General features: G+C 32.8%; 1 protein-coding gene across 2 annotated transcripts in view; it reads left to right on the top strand.

Annotated features, from left to right (window-relative positions):
- The window catches only part of rau (RA domain-containing protein rau), a 145,985-nt gene that overhangs the window by 121,925 nt on the left and 5,020 nt on the right, over window positions 1-19,040 (top strand). For both annotated transcript variants that reach the window (XM_014432843.3, XM_014432842.3), the window contains exons 3-4: window positions 17,930-18,107; window positions 18,871-18,949. In XM_014432843.3, coding sequence (XP_014288329.1) covers window positions 17,930-18,107; window positions 18,871-18,949 — 257 coding nt within the window. The remainder of the gene's footprint in view (window positions 1-17,929; window positions 18,108-18,870; window positions 18,950-19,040) is intronic.

The raw sequence follows: 19,040 nt of genomic DNA, 5'->3' as shown, positions 1-19,040 counted from the left end.
AACTTTAGTTGTAGAATTACAACTAATTATTTATATTTATTTAAAGTGCAAGTGAATGTGTTTGAGGCTATTATTGCGAGTAAGCTTTAAAAAATAAGTCTTCAGTAATTAAAAAAATATTAATTTAATCAAGGTCCATGTCAATGAATTATTTTTCTAGATCTTCTTAGTTTTCTTGCAATATACCCAATTTTTTCAAACTGGCTTAATTTCGAAGATAAATTGAGAATAGAAGTAACACAAAATATCTACAACTATAAAATCCAGTATTTTTAAGATAAATTTTCTACGTTATAGTTTTATGCAATTTAGCAAACTCAAAGCCGAAGATGTACAGATTAATTGCAGGTCATGTTAGCTCTATGAAGCGAGACCCCTTGCGCAGAGGAGGGAGGTCGTATCGTTGGTACCGTACGTCCCTCCACTATCTTATCCTCAGATAGCAGGTAAAAGCTTTAATTATTGAAAGCCACTTAGTCTCTAATTGAGTCTCAGCGCTATATATAGGGCGTCCGCCACGGTTAATGGCTACATCCGAAGCCTCTATGGCTTGGAAACTCCATTCGGATAATGAGGAAGCGCCAATTATTAAGAATTACTGTTCGAATTAAAGGGCAAATAAAAGAGCATGAAAGGAAGTATTTTATATCCTGTAATGGAAATTGTAATAGTAGTTTCGAGTTATAAAATAGACCTGTTGGAAAGTAAAACTAGAAATAAACCAGGGAGCATTGCTGTGAATGGTCCGAAACCAGTCTGCTACTATTACGCACGAGTCACCGAAAAATCGGATTGGTTAATTGAATTAAAAAAGTGTTCGAGTTTCACTTTCTTAGCTACTTAAGGTAGAGTCTTGTAAACTGTAAATGTGCCTTTAGACGTTTGCGAAAAATGGCAAATTCGCGAATATGCAAGCGTGTGTATAGGCTATTTTGATTGGCTTGTACAAGTTTGCCTAAATTTGTGCCCTACCCTTAAGTGTTGGTGTTCACAAATCAAAGGATACTTGTGCTTCATTCAATTAAAATTGTTTTAGAACTTCCAACAAATAAATGTTTGTGCTCTCTGCGTTTACATTCATTAAAGTATTTCTACAACCTTTAAATTCTATCATTAACTTTGAACATTTTAACATTTGGTTTCAGATGTTGTTATTTATTTTAGCAGTTTATATTTTATTTAACATAGCACAAATGTATATTTATAAAGAAATTACGTCTAAGTAATTAAATTAACAAGTTTCAAATTAAAATTTTTGAACCAAGGTTAAATTTCTAGGTTATGTAGTCCTATTTATATGAATTTTTATTATCCACACCCTACTTTGATGATATTCATGTTTCCTTTTGTTTTGCCTATCTTTGTTTCGTTCCTTTTTACTATGAAAATCGAATGTAAAAGCCGACAAAAGTCAAAAGAACAAAAAGCTTGTGTATACAGACTTTTGTTGCTTCCTTTGACAAGTTTCGGATTCGCGGCAAGAGGAAAACGTGTAGCTTTAAAAAAAACCCAAAAAAACTTAGTATTGATTCAGTGTGATGTACCAGTTCTGTAGAAGAGAGAAGTGCCATCGCTGGTTACTAACTGATGCGATCTTAATTTTATTTCAATGCTGATGATCCTTGAATAGGCTTAACTTTACCTGATAACATATTTGTTGTTGTAAAAGATATTGAAGACTTTGTTATTCATTCGTAATGTTGTTGTACCTTTAACACCCCAATCTCTCATTCTTCTGAATGAATGGTCTTAATTGAGAGAAACTATTTAATGATACCATTCAACCTATTTGAAAGGGTAAGTAGCGAGTGTTTATAACTTATTAGAAAGGGAGGTGACAAAACTAATAATTTTCTTCCACTTACACCAACCGCGTTTCCTGACTTACCTGAGGTTCTAAGAGACTATTCTCTGAAATCTTCTCTTTTAGTGAAGTGGAAATCTATTGAGCGTCTATAAGCAATTTTTAGTGTAATAACCTTTTAGTGTAATGTTTTTCCTTAATTTTCGTAGTTCGAACTAGATTCTTAAATCTTATTTACCGTGTTTTGAAATTACGACGGCATTCCCACATCCTCCCTGATTACAAAGACCGATGTGGGCTGGAAAATTCGGATAAGCTATTCATAGTAAGTTTCATTAGATACGACGGGATCCTACCCAATCCCAGACGATTCCGTCCTGTCCATCCCGTCGCCAATAAGCGGAAGTCTTAACGAATCCCCTACGGCAGTTGGCTTCCATTAGCGGCACATGCCTTGGTGACATCCACCGCCGACTGTGCTGCCCCCGTGGACATCTGTTCAACTATTATTCAGAGCATCGTCGCCTCCTCCCTGCCGCTCCTCTCCAGTGCTATATCTGTCCGCCCACGGGAGCTGATATAAGCGGTACTTTTTTTTTTTATTAACATATTGCTTGTAACAGATTAGTTGTCACCGCCCCTGTGGTGACAGCTGAAGGAATTAATATCAGGTCTATAAATAATGGGCATCAGCTATGTTTGAAAAAGAGAACATGCAATGATAAGGGTGGAGTTTTCTCTTCTGAAGAATATTGCGCATTGTTCTCCATTTCCTGTTTTGCCATATCTCAATGCACACGATATCTAGATTGCAACCAACGCTCTTGGAGACGAGATTTAATAGATTGTTGCGATGGAAAATTCCTTTTCATACTCATTAAAGTTATCGATTATTTTGAGAGCGCTTAACTTTTGATGAACCCAATTAGCTATTATATAAATATTATTATTGATAATATAACGGGTTTTATCATTGTATGAATCTAAAAAGAAAAAAAAATTAATCGTTTAGTGATACCACTATTCTTTATCCAGCCCAAGTTTTTAAACCTATTTTAGTCATATTTTTAATGTAATTTCAATTATATTTATCAAGTAAAGTTATTGTTCCTCTATGTCAGTATACAACTTCTGCCTTTCATGTCTTCTTAACCGTATTCCTACTTTGTTTCATATATTCTTCGCAATCCTATATCTTTTAAAAATTATTAACATTTCTTCTTCCTATTTCGCATCCTTCAAGAAGATAAGAACGTACATTAATGATATTAACAAAAGTCTTGACGAACCTACAGGTTTTTTTAGGCATCTGTTCGTTTCAGAACACCAAAACCTTACCAAGTCTATTTTATTCACCGCAATGTCATCACATGATTTTTAATCGTGCTTTCATATCTTCGTGATTTGCCTTTTTCTTTACTGTAAAAATCAAATATATAAACTACTCTACGTTTTAAAACTATTTCATCTTTTTCTGACTAATTCTGTCAAATCTACAATTCTCTCTTTTATACTGAGGTACAAGCCTTCGAAGCTATAATAAAGGCAAAAATAAAGCAGTAAAAGTTTGTTATTTATGTAATGTATTTATTATTATTATATTAAAATTTGTATTTTGGTAAGTAATATGACCTCTGAGATAACTTCAACTTTATTGTTAAGTTTTTTTTTTGTTTTTTTTTTAAGTTTCTTTATTGTCTTCTCGTGCAATAAATAAAATTCAAAATATATTCAAATTAAGTAATGACTGTGTATTATTGAAGAACTAGACTTCATGTTATCTCAAAGTATTCATGACAGTTGAAACGTAAAACTGCCCGACGACAGCGTGTAAATGCGAGGAGAAAATGAAAGAGTCGGTAAAAGATTAAGGTCTTGGAAGATGCCCATGCCTCCGGCTGTCTTTGTGTCCATCAAGTTCTTCGAACACCTTCAGCCCAGGACAACATCCGAATAACAAGCCTGAGTCTTAACTGTTCATTCCATTGTTCTGTGTTCTGTGACTAGCGGTTCCTCTGCAACTATTTCCATCTTATCGCCTCTGTTCCTCTTTATCGTGATGCAGTCAATGCACCTAGAGTCAGAGGGGAAAAGGCGTAGACGGCCATCTGTATGCTAATTACGTTAGCTTTGACATTCATCTTCGGATATCGCATCTCGATTGTCATGTTTGAATAGCTTATTGAGGTGTTTTAATTGTCTTGTGGTGATTATGTCTTCCATTATCTAGCGTATTCGTAAATCTTTCATCTCAATTTATTTATTCATCTCTTACTTAACTATATATATTCAAAAGAATTCTCGAATCAGCAGCTTTTATGTCACAAAGCTAATAAGTCAGTCCGTGAGCCCAGGGAAGGGGAGGAGTTATTTTACTCCAATGTTTTATTACTGATATATTGTGTTATTGCTAATTAAAACAGTATTCAGGTAACAGTCATAATTATTGAATCTGTTTCTTATTGCTGGGGTGAATAAAAAGTATGGGTGTTTCAAAAATCGTTAGCGAAAAAATTTCATTCAGAGCTTCATATCTTTAAAACTACATAAAACACTTAAATAGAATAGAAAACTATTTTCTAAAATATCTTTACGTTCAATAGTTCTCGAGATGCAGTATTTTAAAAATGCAACATCAAAAATTTGGAATATATAATATCACAATATTTTTTGAATTTATTCATGCAAGTATTATGGAAACTACTACTACGAACGTATAGAACTAAATACAACTACGTTGATAAACTCCAGTAAGGAACTAGGTATAGAAAAAAAATACAAATAAATGAAAATATATAGTTAACAGTAGAAACGAGAGCAATTGCGATGATGTAACAATGATGAAAACAAAATAAAAGCGTGGATGAAAGTTAGAAATCCTTATTATTTTTCAATTTCGAAATTGTTAGCTCGCGCCTTCTATACAAAAACTTAACTGTTAGAATTTACAAAACAATTATTCTTCTCACTATTCTTTGTGGATGTGAAACATGGTCTCATAAATTAGGGGAAGAATAGTGCCTTAAGGTTTTTGAAACAAGAAAAAGTATTACGTAAAATATTCGGACCGAAAAAACTATTTAACTGTAGAATTTAGAAGGCTACTCAACGCTGAATGGTGGGAACTGCACCAGATTAATATAATTCAGGTTATAGCATTGCGACGAATAAGATGGGCGTATAAGGTTGTGGGTCTTAGTAACGAAATGTTAATAAACACTAAACCGACAGGTAAACTTATATTATAATTAGTATTATATATATATTATAAACTTATATTAATATTATTAGGGTTAGCTTATAAATAAAATGAAAGAAATAAAATTTTATAACAAAGAAATTTAATATTATGAGTCCTTAAGAAAATATAAAGAAGTGATTAATTATTTTAAATTTAACAAAAAAAAAATTAATAAATATTCTGTAACAAAAATAGTTTCATCATTGAGAACAAAAATTTATATTTTCCACTGGTGAAAAAATAATGTCTATATTTTCGTTTCCAATGAGGAAGAATGATCTTATGGATGTAGTAGATATTAGGTCTGAAGGTAAATGATAGCATAAAAATGGCTTATACCGCAATCTCCTGGATCAGTTGTTAGATCTGAGAGTTAGTGTGCGTTATTACAAGACTAGTCGCTACGCCAAGGCCTCGAAGCAGACTGAGATATAAAACATATCGATGGCTTACTTCACAATGCTAAGCACATTTCCATTAACTTATACGTCCGAGGGGTAGGCCCAAACGTAGATGGGAGGATTGTGTCAAGATTTAGTAGATTTGGGTGTGGAGGGAAGTCACTGGATAGATGTATGTATAGGACGATTGGTGGTATCGGTATTGAACCTTTGGGTTTGCTAAGCCTTTATTTTTATTAATCCTTCCTTAGGCTCCTTAATTTCAAACTAAATAGATATTGGACCATTGCTAACTATATATCAATGTAATATCCATTCTGAAAAGTTTTAATATATTAAGATTTGACTAGATTTTAAAAGAGAAACTAACTGATGTTCCGTCTAAAAAATAACAAGATGAAAACTAGTTATAGTTGTCATTGTTTGCTCTTTTTCCCATGGCCTCGTTGGGATGAATGCGCAGCTTTGTCAGGAAACGGCGAGCATTCTGCTATTTTTCCTAGACTTTTCTTTTAATGACTATAATATTAATTTTCATAACGAGACATTGTTATAATACACTCGGGACCGTTAAGAGTTTTCCCCATCATTTCTTGTTGTAATTAGGGCGGCGATGTTCGTGATGACTTGCGATTGGGCTAATGTCGAAGACTGAGATTTGAGTTGATGTTTAATGAGCAAAACCACAATCATAAAAAATGTCTACTGTCTGCATTTTATTTGATGTCTTGCATGCGCTGGGTGATCAAAGTCGATATATTAAAAAAAGAAAAAAAAAAAATGTTTTATAAAAGTGATCCATATCCTACCATAACTCGTACAACTTCGATACTATGGTTTCCATAGTATAAAATTCACATTAATTCACTACCCCTAACCATGATTTCTATTCGCAAGTGGATCAACAATCTCATATTTAGTTCGTGATGCGCAGTTAGCAGCGTCCCACGGTATAACGTATTCCTTGGCTAATTACTTCTTCTTTCTTCTCGTTAATTCTACATTCTTTCCTTCAGGAACCGGGTCAGGGACGGTGGAAGACAATAGCCACTTTTCCAGGATCTCCCTAAGAAAAAGTGATGCATAAGGTGGGGTGGGTTCTTGATGTTCATCCAATCAGCTGAGAAGTATGTGCGTGTAAAATAATGCATCCTTTTTATCAGGACATAAGTGAGTTAACTTCTGAGGACTATGCAGAACAAGAAATGTTCGGTTTCTGCCTTTATTAGCCAGTCTTGGAATAAACTGATTTCAAGCAAGAACATTGTTACAACAATTTTTTTTGTGAGGAGAAAGTAAATTTGTTTACTTTAGTCCGTTATATTAGTGAGAACTTAGTAACAGTTGTCCGTTAATGGGGATTTTCGTTATTTAGGGCTGTATGGTAAGAGAAGTTTCCCTTCTAGCGAGTTCGTTAACAAACTTGTTACAACAGCGGGCTGCTTCAAATTCGGCTTCTGGAGGGTCGACTTTTATTTCGTGGCGATCCTACGGAATGAAAACTTGCTTCCCTCACCATATGGTTATAGAATAGGGAGGTAAAATGTAAGTAATCCCCTCCCCCTCTGTAGGGGGACCTGAAATGACCAGGTATTAGGTAAAAACAAAAAAAAGGTCATGAAAATCTAAGCCATTTATTTATTTTTTTTTTCAATTAGGTTTAAAGTATATAACTGTATTATTTTTTACAATAATATTGATTTGTGACTAATCAGTCTGGAGGCGAGGTTACCAGAGTGCTTGGCTTAAAATATTGTGGGTTCGGATCCCACTACTAACTGAGCCAGTTAATATTAATTTCACGAAATTTAAGCAAAAAAAAGGATAAATAATTATGGTTGTTTCATTCAAATTTTCATGTACGTTTTTAATACATCGGTGTGATTCAGTTATCTGAACGGAATGTTTCGGCTTGTATTTTGCGAATTGAAATTTAAAGGAAGTTTGATAAGAACTATGTGGATGTAGGAAATGTTGAGAGGAAGTGACTGAATTCTTTTATCGTCATTACTTACTTATCTAACTTAAGAAAAGTGGCGATTACAGTCCATTCAATGGATTGTGAATACAGTTTTTTTACTCCAAATTATACTTGTGTTAATAATTTTATATTATAATTTACATAAATATTAAATTAATTATAATTTTTTTATTATTTCAAATTTGCTTGTTATTCGTCTTTCTTTTTAGCTCTATTACTTAACCATATACTTGACAATTTCTCCATTAACAACGTTTATATAATAATCTAAGCTGTACTGAATTTTTCAGGCGAAATAGAATCATTGTCAGAGTTTTTAACGATGTTTTAACTTGTAATGTAAATGATATATTCCTCAGCGGCAGTACATATTAACTGTCATAGTAAATACTCCCTACAGCGACTGTTCCAAGTCGAGACATATTAATGCATCTAGCCTGTTTACATAATATGCGGATCTTAGACCCATTCTGCATTTTGTTGCGGACAGTAAAGAATGCCTTGCACAATGTTCAATCAGACCATGCGCTCAAAACATTGCATTGCAGCCTCCAACTTGAATTGTTAGAGCGTTCGCACGTTTAAATTCAGACAAGGCACGTTTCCAACGAGTACAATAGGTGTTGGTGTATCCTCTGATAGCCAGTATAATCTGAATAAATATATATATTGCCAGGCCTCGACAACGAATTCTGTTACATAAGATATATATTTTGCAACCAATATACTGTTGGGGTAATAATGGTTAAATATAACTTATGATATATGCTATTATGTATTATTTAAATTATTTCCTATGTATAGTTTAAAGTTTTGTTTTTTGCACAGGTTTTAATAATAATATTCTTTACTTATTCTGAGACAAACCCCTTTAGAATAATATAACAGGCATTGAAAATGGGCTTAGAGCCTTAGCGTAAAATACAACAACTTAAAAAATCATAAAATAATAATAAATTTGATTTAAAAAAAAAATGGCATTCATAATTAACAAAAATAAAAATACAAATAATGTTTATATAAGGAAATAACATTTAAATCAATATTATCAATAACCAATAATAGTCTTTATTAAATGCTAAAATAAAATAAATACAAAGGAAGCATATAAAATAAATCCTTGTACCATTTCGTAAATTATAAGTTAATTAACTTTTGATAAAATAGAATTAATAAGAAAAAATAAAATATATTTAACAGGAAATAGCAGTCAGTTTTCATTTACAAATTTTAAATAAAAATTTAAAACAATAAACAAGAATGAAAAACTACAAAAAATTGACAGTTTATTTCATCTAATGTTTAAATCCTGCATGTACCAATGGACAGTTTCCTTTAGCCCACACCATTCTACGGTATTGCATTCCATTTTGTAATTGAGAAATAATGCAATTAAACGGTAACCTTTTAGCTTTCTAATCAAAGGAAATAATAATTGTAAAAATAACAAAATCTGTACTTGCAATCATTTAATATAAATATAAAAATATTTATAGGCCGTTGTAGTCAAATGGGTTATAACGTCACTTTAGGAACTTTTAAACTGCAGTGCCATCGCTTCGATTCCGGCCTGAACGTGCTGTATCTTATTTCTTGGCGAGCCCCACGATATGAAAATTCGACCTTTGAACTATCAGATGCCTGATTTGCTTTTCTTACTAATGTGCTCCTTCAAAAATATCTTCAACCTCACAGGCAAGAAGTGCCTTTCAAGGACAACTAAGTTACCTTCGTCTGAACAACTCTGAAATAATGGCCTAAAGAGTAGGCGCTCTACATTTCGACACTCCTCCTCGAGGGCATCCCGTGGTCGTTATCGTATACAGGCTTCCTTGACACGGATAATAGACGATGAAGAACTGTTAGCGGATGTTTGTTACACCTCTTCGGATTAATGTTGGTGCGCAAAATTTCGAGTACGCAAGAGGACAGGAAGCTTGGCCAACCTCACGTCACGCCCGGCGCATTTAACGTTTCCTCCCTGTTGGCAAATGTCACTGTTGCATTCGAAATTCTCACTTGGGTGACTGAGCTTAACAAGTATAATATTATCTTTTACAACATAACTGTTCTAATTATTTTTATACTATTCATAATTATATTCATGAGTTAATTAATTAATGCCAAAGTGGGATAAGATACTTTTTTTATGAGTATTATCGCTTTTTTGTTCACTGCATGCGATTAACTATGTGAATATTACATGTGAATTATGTTTGGCCTTACGGTGAATGAACCCAAAACCTTAATGACCACCAACTTGTAATGTTTACTTAGGTAGAGATAAAGCGAAACTTGAAGAGTCAGCATCTTCATAGCCAGAGAATCTCGGCTAAGGACATTTTTGACAGTTAGATTCCGGGAAAAAATGACGAGTCAGTAAACAGTATTCGTTGGAAGATCGCTGACCAAAGAGCCTCGGGATGCTACAAGGCGACGAAGCTATCCGGAAGTAGACTTCGGGGTTTAGGGGGCGGAAAATCCCATCAGGTGGATCGGGGTAATCCGAATAACAGTTTGTGATATGTGCCCGATCTGCTTGCCTTAATCATTCATTCCTATTAGGCACGGATTTCGTTGATGGCAATATACTTTGGGCAGGATTTCTAGATTAATCTATCCCATTTCTAGGCCATCTGTTGATTTATTTTAGGTATGTTTAAACAATAGAAAAATACAGAAAGAATCAACTTATCAATTGATTATTAATAAGCATCCTTTCCATACAAACGTTACAACCATGCTTCATGACTTACAACTACCCACAACAGTTGAATCTCTTTTTATTTAAAACATTTTCAATTTGTATTTATTCATTTTAAAGAATTGTTTAATTGAATTATTTCTTAAAATAATGATATCAGTAGATTGGTATTACCCATGATCTGACTTCAATCACCGCACACTGCTAAGAGATGTTGCTTATTTGTCGCTGACAGATGTAAACTTCCTTTAATTTTTTTCTGTTTTACGATGTTGTCCGACAGACTCCCTTTTTAAAACCCCCTCATCCTGAGCCCAATTTATGCTTATCTAGACCCGGTGGGGTGGTCCTACCCTCGGGGTTATTAATATGCACTCTGGGGTGTGTCTTCTATTCTTGAACTAAGAGTGTACATAAAGCAGAACCTGAGGGGTTCGTAATTTTCTGTTTAAGTGGAATTTTATGTTTCTAAAAGGTTTCTCATTTTCTGGTCCCATTCCCATGTTTACATTTATATTAAATATTATTTATATTGTTTACTCATTCCAAGATTAAAAAAAAGTAGAAAGATTATTAATTATTTAAAATGATACTCTTCTGATCAATAAACCTTGATTTAATCATCGCCAAAAGTAGATTAATAATCACAATGGGCTTCGTCTTTAGTAAGTTATGAAAAAAATATTGAAGACCCAATCAGTATTGTAAGTAATTATTTTTATTAATAAAACTAAACAAACTTTAGGCCGGTAAGTTTCGATCATAACTTTAGATAGTCAGTGTTTTTGTCCATTTTAAAAACATTTATCTCACTCATCATGTACATAACTGTCAAGAAATGAAAATACATGTTTATTCGTGTTTTAAACTTATGTTGCAATAGCAAAATAAACACTTTTCGCTTAATATGCTCTGTTATCAGTATAGGTATTTTTCCATTTTCTAAACCATGACAGAATGCTTTTACATCATAAAACACTTGGTTATATAAAGTTTTGTGTTATCTTTTATGGTGAAATACTTAGAAGTCTTGAAAAGTCTATTTTATGAATTTCCTTCTTTTATTTTTTTTTTTTTAAAGCCTTTTAACTTAAAAGAAATTGAAAGATTATTATATCAATGTCTCCTTTTTTTTACTCTTCAATTATTTTTAGGAGTATTTTGTTTCTGTTTCAAAACTAATTTATAGAATAGTATAAATAATAAAGTTAAGGGAACCTAAAAGGTCGATACCGTTGTCCACCAATAATCCTCATCCTAACCCTGATCTACAAGATGATGTCTATCACAATCCTCCCATTTACTTCATGGAGCGCCATTTAAAAAAAAAAACCTGAATTCTCAAAAAGTTGTTTTTATTTTATTTCCCTTCTCTTTATTATCATTCATGGCTCGTATTTCTCTTAACGTCCTTATTCCAAAGCGCTGATGAATGAACAACCCATTGATCGTACCCCGTAAGTTCCATACAGACGAGAACTGTGACCACCCGAGATCTGCTCCCGGCAGCCCGCTTTGTTTCTCGCTTTATCAAGTCAAAAAAGACAAGTCCACGGCCTATTGAAGACGGTCGGACTACTGTTCCTCCGGCAATGACATAGATGATATCTAATGAGTCTTTTGTCTGGAGCGCGGAAGGTCGGGTTACCACCGGGGCACTGCCGCCTCCTTCATCGGAGATCTCTTTCTGCTCCAGATGCAGGTGGCTCTCCACTTCCTGAAGGGAAGCACGTGCTAGGGGCCGGAACTGGCCCCATCTGGGCCCCAGCCCCCGACAATGTGCCACCACCACCTGTCCACTCCACGGATCCCCTGCCTTTTAAACCTCTTCATCCTTAAATATGGAACCACCTGAGGAAGAAGGTATGGAAATGAAATGAAGTCCTTCTTAAAAGGAATGGCTTGGAACAAAAAGGCATGAAATTAAAGGAATAAGTCCTTGAAAGCCAACTAACTTATTTATTATAACGGCTGGACAAAAATCATAATGTAAGTAATAACAAAGTACATGTTGAATGTATTAAATGTCTAATAAAAGGTATAGAAAAAAACAAATTGAACAAATGGATTAATTAAATGACAATTTAAAATATAATAAGATTTAAAAGCATAAATATGTATAAAAATAATTTAAACATTCATAAAAAATCAATAACTCCAGAAACATTTTAGAAATATGATTATAAACTTTTAAAATATTTAATAACATAAGAAATATAAACAATTTAAAATATTTGCGCTACAGAAAAATTAATTTTACAGTAATTAAGAATCAATTCATAATTTTTACTTTTTGATTAAAAGTAGATGAGTTAAAAAATATACCACAATCGATAGCGTTTGTTTTCTTTTTGAACTCTGAAGTAACTTGAACTTCTTTTTGAACTTTTGAAGTAGGAAAATAATATGTATATTTATTTTAAGGCCTTTGATGCTAAAATTAACGAGCTTTGAAAGTTCCGAACTGTTTATTTTAAAATTTAGCAATTTCTATTGAAAAACCAGGTCACTACTGTTTTCTCTAGAGTTTCAAGATATTCCAAATTAATATTTTAAACAAAACTAGATTAATAACTTTAAAATTGGGTTTTAATCTGTGCCGTTTTTAATGCAGAAATTTATATCTCACTTATGGAGAGATCACACAATAGGTGCAAATTCCAGATTAGGGCGAACTGGAATACTAAACTTTATAACAAAACTATTTTTAAGGTTCTAGATTATTCAAATGATTATTACTTATTCTTTGAAATTCTTAAGATGGCTTTCTTTCTGTTAGCTCTGTTACATGAGTAGAAAGTCATCATAAATCAGGTTCATAAACTATCTGATTGTTATTGATTGGAAAAGATGGTCAGAGGGTGCGGTCAGCAAAGAACAACATAAATAAACAAAAAAAAAAGTTATTTATGCCGACGTTTCGACGTGAGTTTCAGGTCTTCATCAAGGTATCAAGCGGAGAAGGTTGGCTGAAACTCATTGAGTTATTTTTTTAAATAAGCGTGAGAGTTCTTTAATTTAATATTCGATAATTACAAAAGAGTATACACTAATTAATCTTAATTGTTTCTAATTTCTAAGTGATGAGTTCAAATTGTCTAAGGACCTTCGACATAATTGAGAACCTCTCATTTTCTTACTTCATATCTCTCAACTACGATTAAAACTCAAATAACTAACAGTATGCACTATTTGCTAAGGGTCATATGTTCTTCTATGTATTAATTTCTATCATATTGTGGTGGTGGGTAGCTCAATGGTAGGCATCGTTCTACTAACTCCAAGGACCAGCTTCGAGTCCGGGTGTGACAGATAATTATTTTCTATGAGTCAGCCCTGTGGGTTTGTGAGGCCTTCGGGGTCCATCTCGCCTCATTAAGTGAGTACCTTTAATTTGGTAAACAAATTTGCGGTCGAGCGTGGTTCTGACCAAATTTTTTTAATAGTTTTTTTTTTAAAAAAAGACACCTTTAAAACTTCAGCTAGACTTATAGTTTTCATATTCAAATACTCATCAATAAAATTCTCTCCATCAAATTATAAATTGAATGAAATAAAACCGTTAATCACAGAAGAGTAAAGAACCCGCTTACTTTTTCATTTATTTGTTTGTTTTTTTCATTGTTAAGTAGTGTGTGCTAATTCCTTGCTAACGGTACGTTTCAACGATTCTTATCGCATAATTGATGATGTGTATTGTTCCACGGCTAAATTATTTATTGCTTGCGTTCATAGTGATTGTTGTGACCTCAGTTATAGATTTTATTTCATTTATAATAAGGTCTACAAAAAGAAATTTTATTTGATAACTTTGGCTGGTCTTTATGTTTTCTTCCATCACGTGCACGATACTTACATTAATTTATAGAAACCTACAACAAAAATAAATAAATGAAATATTTCTCACTTGCCAGAAAGATAAGAGAGAAATGCTTTACTTGGCCATGGCTAACCAAATACATTGGGTTGCTATAACACGCAGCGTACCCATGAATCCATAATTGGACATATATGATAACATTATATTTAATCTTATCACTTCTTCCAGACTGATTTTATTGTTTAAATAAATGTATCCATTTAAGCCTCAAACACTCTTTATTAATATTTTAAATGTACAATGTTTCGGCCATCTTGACCATTCTCAAGAACAACCTCAACTGTAAATTCACGACTCACATTTAACTATTAAAATTTGGGCAGGCTAATCTGCCTGGGTCTTATAATATTAGTAAAAATTAACCTATTTTGTCTCTTTTCCTTTGATACCTTTGATAAGAAGTTATTTCTCTTTCTGATGATAACAATAAACTATAGATGTGGTAGGCATTAACGCAATAAAAAAATACTTTTTTTATTGTTGTTAGTAGGGTGTGATTAGTTTGATACTGAAAAAAATGTGAAGTGGATAGGCTGAGTACTCTAGTTGCTATGAAAGATTTTTTTAATTTTCGTTCTACAAAATTAATATTATATATAATGAATTTGCTAAGAAAATGTCGTGATGGGAGAAGAATAAAGTCCATTTTTGATTTCAGGGCGCCAAAAAACATAAATATTTGCCAAAATTATCTAATCAAATTTTTTAGTTTACATCGTGTATTTATTATTGTGATTGATGATTTCAGTTTTAATGATTGTGCATTACACCTACATAAAATATATACAGCGAAATATCTAAACAAAAACGGACTGTTATTTTTGAAAGAGTGTCAATAACACACTAACCTATTCGTTTGCGGTCCGACCTGCGGTTGGGCAAATAATCGTTTGGCATTCCGGGCAAGGATTTCCTCTCTGTGCCGGGATTGCCTAAAGATTTGATAACGGTAAGAGTAGCCTCATTGTCGGTACTTTTTGTATCTTCCTGCCGTGGGAATCCTCAACGAAGGTAAAAGATTAAACTGTGTAATTCCCTTTAGGCATGCCCTAAAGTACACGTGGAGCCCTTCGGTAATTGTTTATGAATCCCATCGTATGTAGGAGTTCGTTGGTTTAGATGTAGTAGATCAGAAGACTTACACGAAGAAGCGCTTTGTTGCTTGGAGTGCAAAACTCAACGATCCTCGACTATATCGTTTGTTTGTAAACAAAGTTGAATGTTGCGTTCACTGAACGCCTAACTAGGCAACGAAAACCTTTACTACTTACAATTTTTTGAAATGTGTTCAGAAAAGTCTAAATAACTTAATAAATACTAAGACTTTTTAATATTTGATGACCATATTTTCAGCCACTAAGTTAGTACAATTTTTCTGCATTACAAACATTCTTAAGTTGTTTCATTTGTTAACAATATTTAAGAACTTTAGAATTATTTTTTTCTTTTAGAAATGATAGATGAATGATTTTTTTTTTTTTGACGAACTGTGTTTTAAGTGCTTATAACTACTATCAGCTTCTTTCCACTTCTTCATTTTCTATTTTCCAACCTCTTTATTTTAAAATAAATACAAATACAGAATATATAATACATAATATAATATATAATACATAATTTACAATATATCTTGATTTGCCTTACCGCATTATAAGATGAACAAAACATGGTCCGCTGAAGGCGGTTTTACATTTTAGTGGCTTGATAGCCGGGGGCTAACACAGAATGGGGAGAAACCATTCCTGCTGGTGGTGTCCACTTCGCCATGTCGTATGCTTGGTGTTATAAACTTAATGGTAAAACTGTACATTGTGTACTTGTTTTGTGTAAGTCCTCCATCTTTTTAAATAAGTTCTTTAGCCAGCAGTAGCCATTGTGAGAAGTTTGGAAAACTTTCCTTAAGATTTTTTTCGCTTTTTTTAACTTACAATTTTAGTAAAAATTGCTGCTTTCAATTAACGAGATAGTTGAAAATTTGCAATTAGTCTAGTGAGAGTGACATTTTTAAGTTTTCAATTTTTTTTTTACTTTCTATAAAGGTCATTTTGCTTTTAGTAACTTTAGAACATTAAATTTTAATGGCGTAATACGCCAGTATTAGTTTTATCTCCGAGGAAGGAGGCATTTCCTCACATATTAACATTATAAGACAGAAAACAAAAAAATGCAGATAAACAATATTTTCAATCATTTATAAAAATCATTATATTAATTAATTTTAACGCCTAAGGCTCTTAGGCTGTTATTAATGTAACTACTTTTCGTTATTTAAAAAAATGAAAAATGAAATGAACCTCCTGAAGGGTTGTCCTTTCTGGATGGAAAATATCAATTTTTCGATCTTCTTGATGCCATGTCACACTGAATTCGATTTCCATGGGTTTCGTACTAGTGAACGCACTACAATTCACATATTCGTGTTTCTTTGAATTGTACTTGCCTTTTCGTTATAGGTGATGATACATTTTCGCCGTCGCATATATTACGAATTACTGAACGTAACGTCGAAGTATATAATAAATCAATGATATTCAAAAATTATTATTGTCATAAGTTAAAAAAAAAAAACGTTCGAGTGCTTTATAATTGCAAATTTTGCAATAGTGGCCTATATAAAAATTCGATCGATTGTAAGACCTTATGATTAATATATGATTTCACATTCGGTCCACAATTGATTCCGTAATCGGCAATGGACCACAGGGCTGTCACAGGGAGGTCAAGGCCGGTGAGAGCGTGTGATAGTGGAATGTAGTGAAGGAGCGACGATGCGGAACCAAGACAAGAAGATAAAAAGAGACGAAGAGGGAAGGATAAAGAAGGGCGTAGGAATGCCATAGACAGTGGCCCTGGTCCTTCCACGGGAGCCTAATGTGCTTCGCTCGTTAGGTCATCATAGTGTTCCTACTTCTGTCAGCACCGGCATAAGTCACGAAAGAGCAAGTCAAATACTCATGGCAACTTCGGATCCCGAGTATTGAGTCTCTAGAGGGCTCTAGGCAAGTGCGCTGGAAGGGAAATGAACTTATTTCTGTTTTCTCTAGACAATCCATATGACAAGGGTCTTTTAAGGTACCTTTACAATGACATTCGGATTGGCAGTCGTCAATCAAAATACAGACCGATGTGACAGACTTGAATCACGAGGACTTCTACACTATCGACCGAGTGGCGTTTATAAATGAAATTTTGAACATAACGACCTTGTGCAATGTCTCCTTCAATTCTTAATAGATATCAAACCTCGTTTGGCAATTATTTTGGCATTTGCCTGCAAGAATAAATTGAAGTGTGCGATATGAACTAAGCAATCTCAACCACCCCTCCACTTAAATGTTAGAATTTCAAATTTTTTTCGGTAATCCATTAGTCTTACCCTTATAATATCAATCTAAACTTCCATCTTTGGTTTTACTGTCAAACCGGATGATCCAATATGGAGTTCATTTACTTTAATGCCCCTGCCACCAACTGTCCTGAAAATCCCTTATTTTGTAACAGGACCTCCTCCTGTTACCTCTGATTACTTGAGTAAATGTTTCTTTGAAAAAATATAATCTACCATCATAGTTACTGCAAAGGAATCCATTAGTAGACTGTGGTTTTTATCAACCATGTGCTTCTACTTTAATCATCATGATCAAAACTTTAATAAAAAGAACACATCTGGATGTGGTAAGATTGGACAGCAATAATGATAGTAGAATTTATTAGACTGTTAGTTTCTTTTTTTATCTTTTAAATGTTTCTTATCTACGTATCCATTTCAGCTTTACCATAAAGTTGATATCCATTGCATACTTCCAAACCACAAAACACAACTGATGTATGATATTGAAATATATCTATCTTATTTCTACCAATAACTTTTTTTTTTTACTCAGTTGATTAATTTATTATTTTATTTTTATGTTACAGTGCACAATAAAAGTTTATGCGAAATGCCTCCGACCAGACATAGAGTACAAAACTCTTGGAATAACCTACCAAACAACATCCAGAGAAGTTGTCAACTCCCTCCTGAACAAGTATCGGATGAGGCATAGGGACCCGAATTTGTTCTACTTAACAATGGAGGTCACTGTCAGAAAAGCAGGTACGATTTTCATTTTGAGAAGTTCTTTAATATATTTACTGTATTGAAGTATAAGAAATAGTTTTATGTTTTTATCACAGGAAATTATGTTTTAAAAATGACAGTGTCTCTGAGATATATCAGAGAAAGGAATAGTATTCAAAAATATGTTTTCTTTTTCTAAAAACAATGTTATAAATGCTTTTATAGAGTAGCAAATAATAGCACATTTTAATATTCAAATAAATTGAAATTATATTCCTCTATGACAATTTAAAAATTTACATTCTTCATCTCGATTTAAATTTTGCCTTTCAAAGTATAATTTCGCAGAATCAGTGCTCATAGTGTGTCTAATACATGGAACTTACATCAATTGTACAATGAATTACATCCTTTTGCTAATAAAATACAATCCTTTGCTATTATTTTTACATTAATATTCCCTTTTTTGGTTACTAGTTTTATTTTTAAAAAGTATATATAGGCAAATTAAATGTACATTCCTATCTTCAGAAAAACACTTTTTTTTTTGTAGTAATTGGAACATTTTTTAGAAAAATAATTAGTCCTCATACTACATAATTTATTTAAATATTAAAATCACATCTTGGCTTTTCAGTAGTGCTACTTTTTCCCAGCACAAAAAATTGAGAAAGAAATTTGGCATGAAAATCAGTTTTATCCTGATGTATATTTAAGAAAAATGCCATAACTCATTTTTCTTAAAATATTTCTTAAAAATGACTACTCATTTCCATCATTAAAAGACCATTCATTTCAGGGATTCGGACAGTAATAGTTTTGGATGATGAATCTAGACCAGCAGTCCTGCAGTCGTGCCACCCTAGGGGAGATTCCAGGTAGCTAATTTTTTAATATTTAAAATTTGTTTTATTTAAAACGTTATTTAAGATTAGGAAATTTTATATAATTAATTATTTATTTATTTTA

The sequence above is a fragment of the Halyomorpha halys genome, unplaced genomic scaffold (assembly GCF_000696795.3).
Source record: "Halyomorpha halys isolate HHAL.00 unplaced genomic scaffold, Hhal_1.1 Scaffold1124.1, whole genome shotgun sequence".
Lineage (NCBI taxonomy): Eukaryota > Metazoa > Arthropoda > Insecta > Hemiptera > Pentatomidae > Halyomorpha > Halyomorpha halys.
The sequence above is the reverse complement of the archived record's forward strand: the minus strand, read 5'-3'. Positions and strand labels throughout refer to the sequence as shown.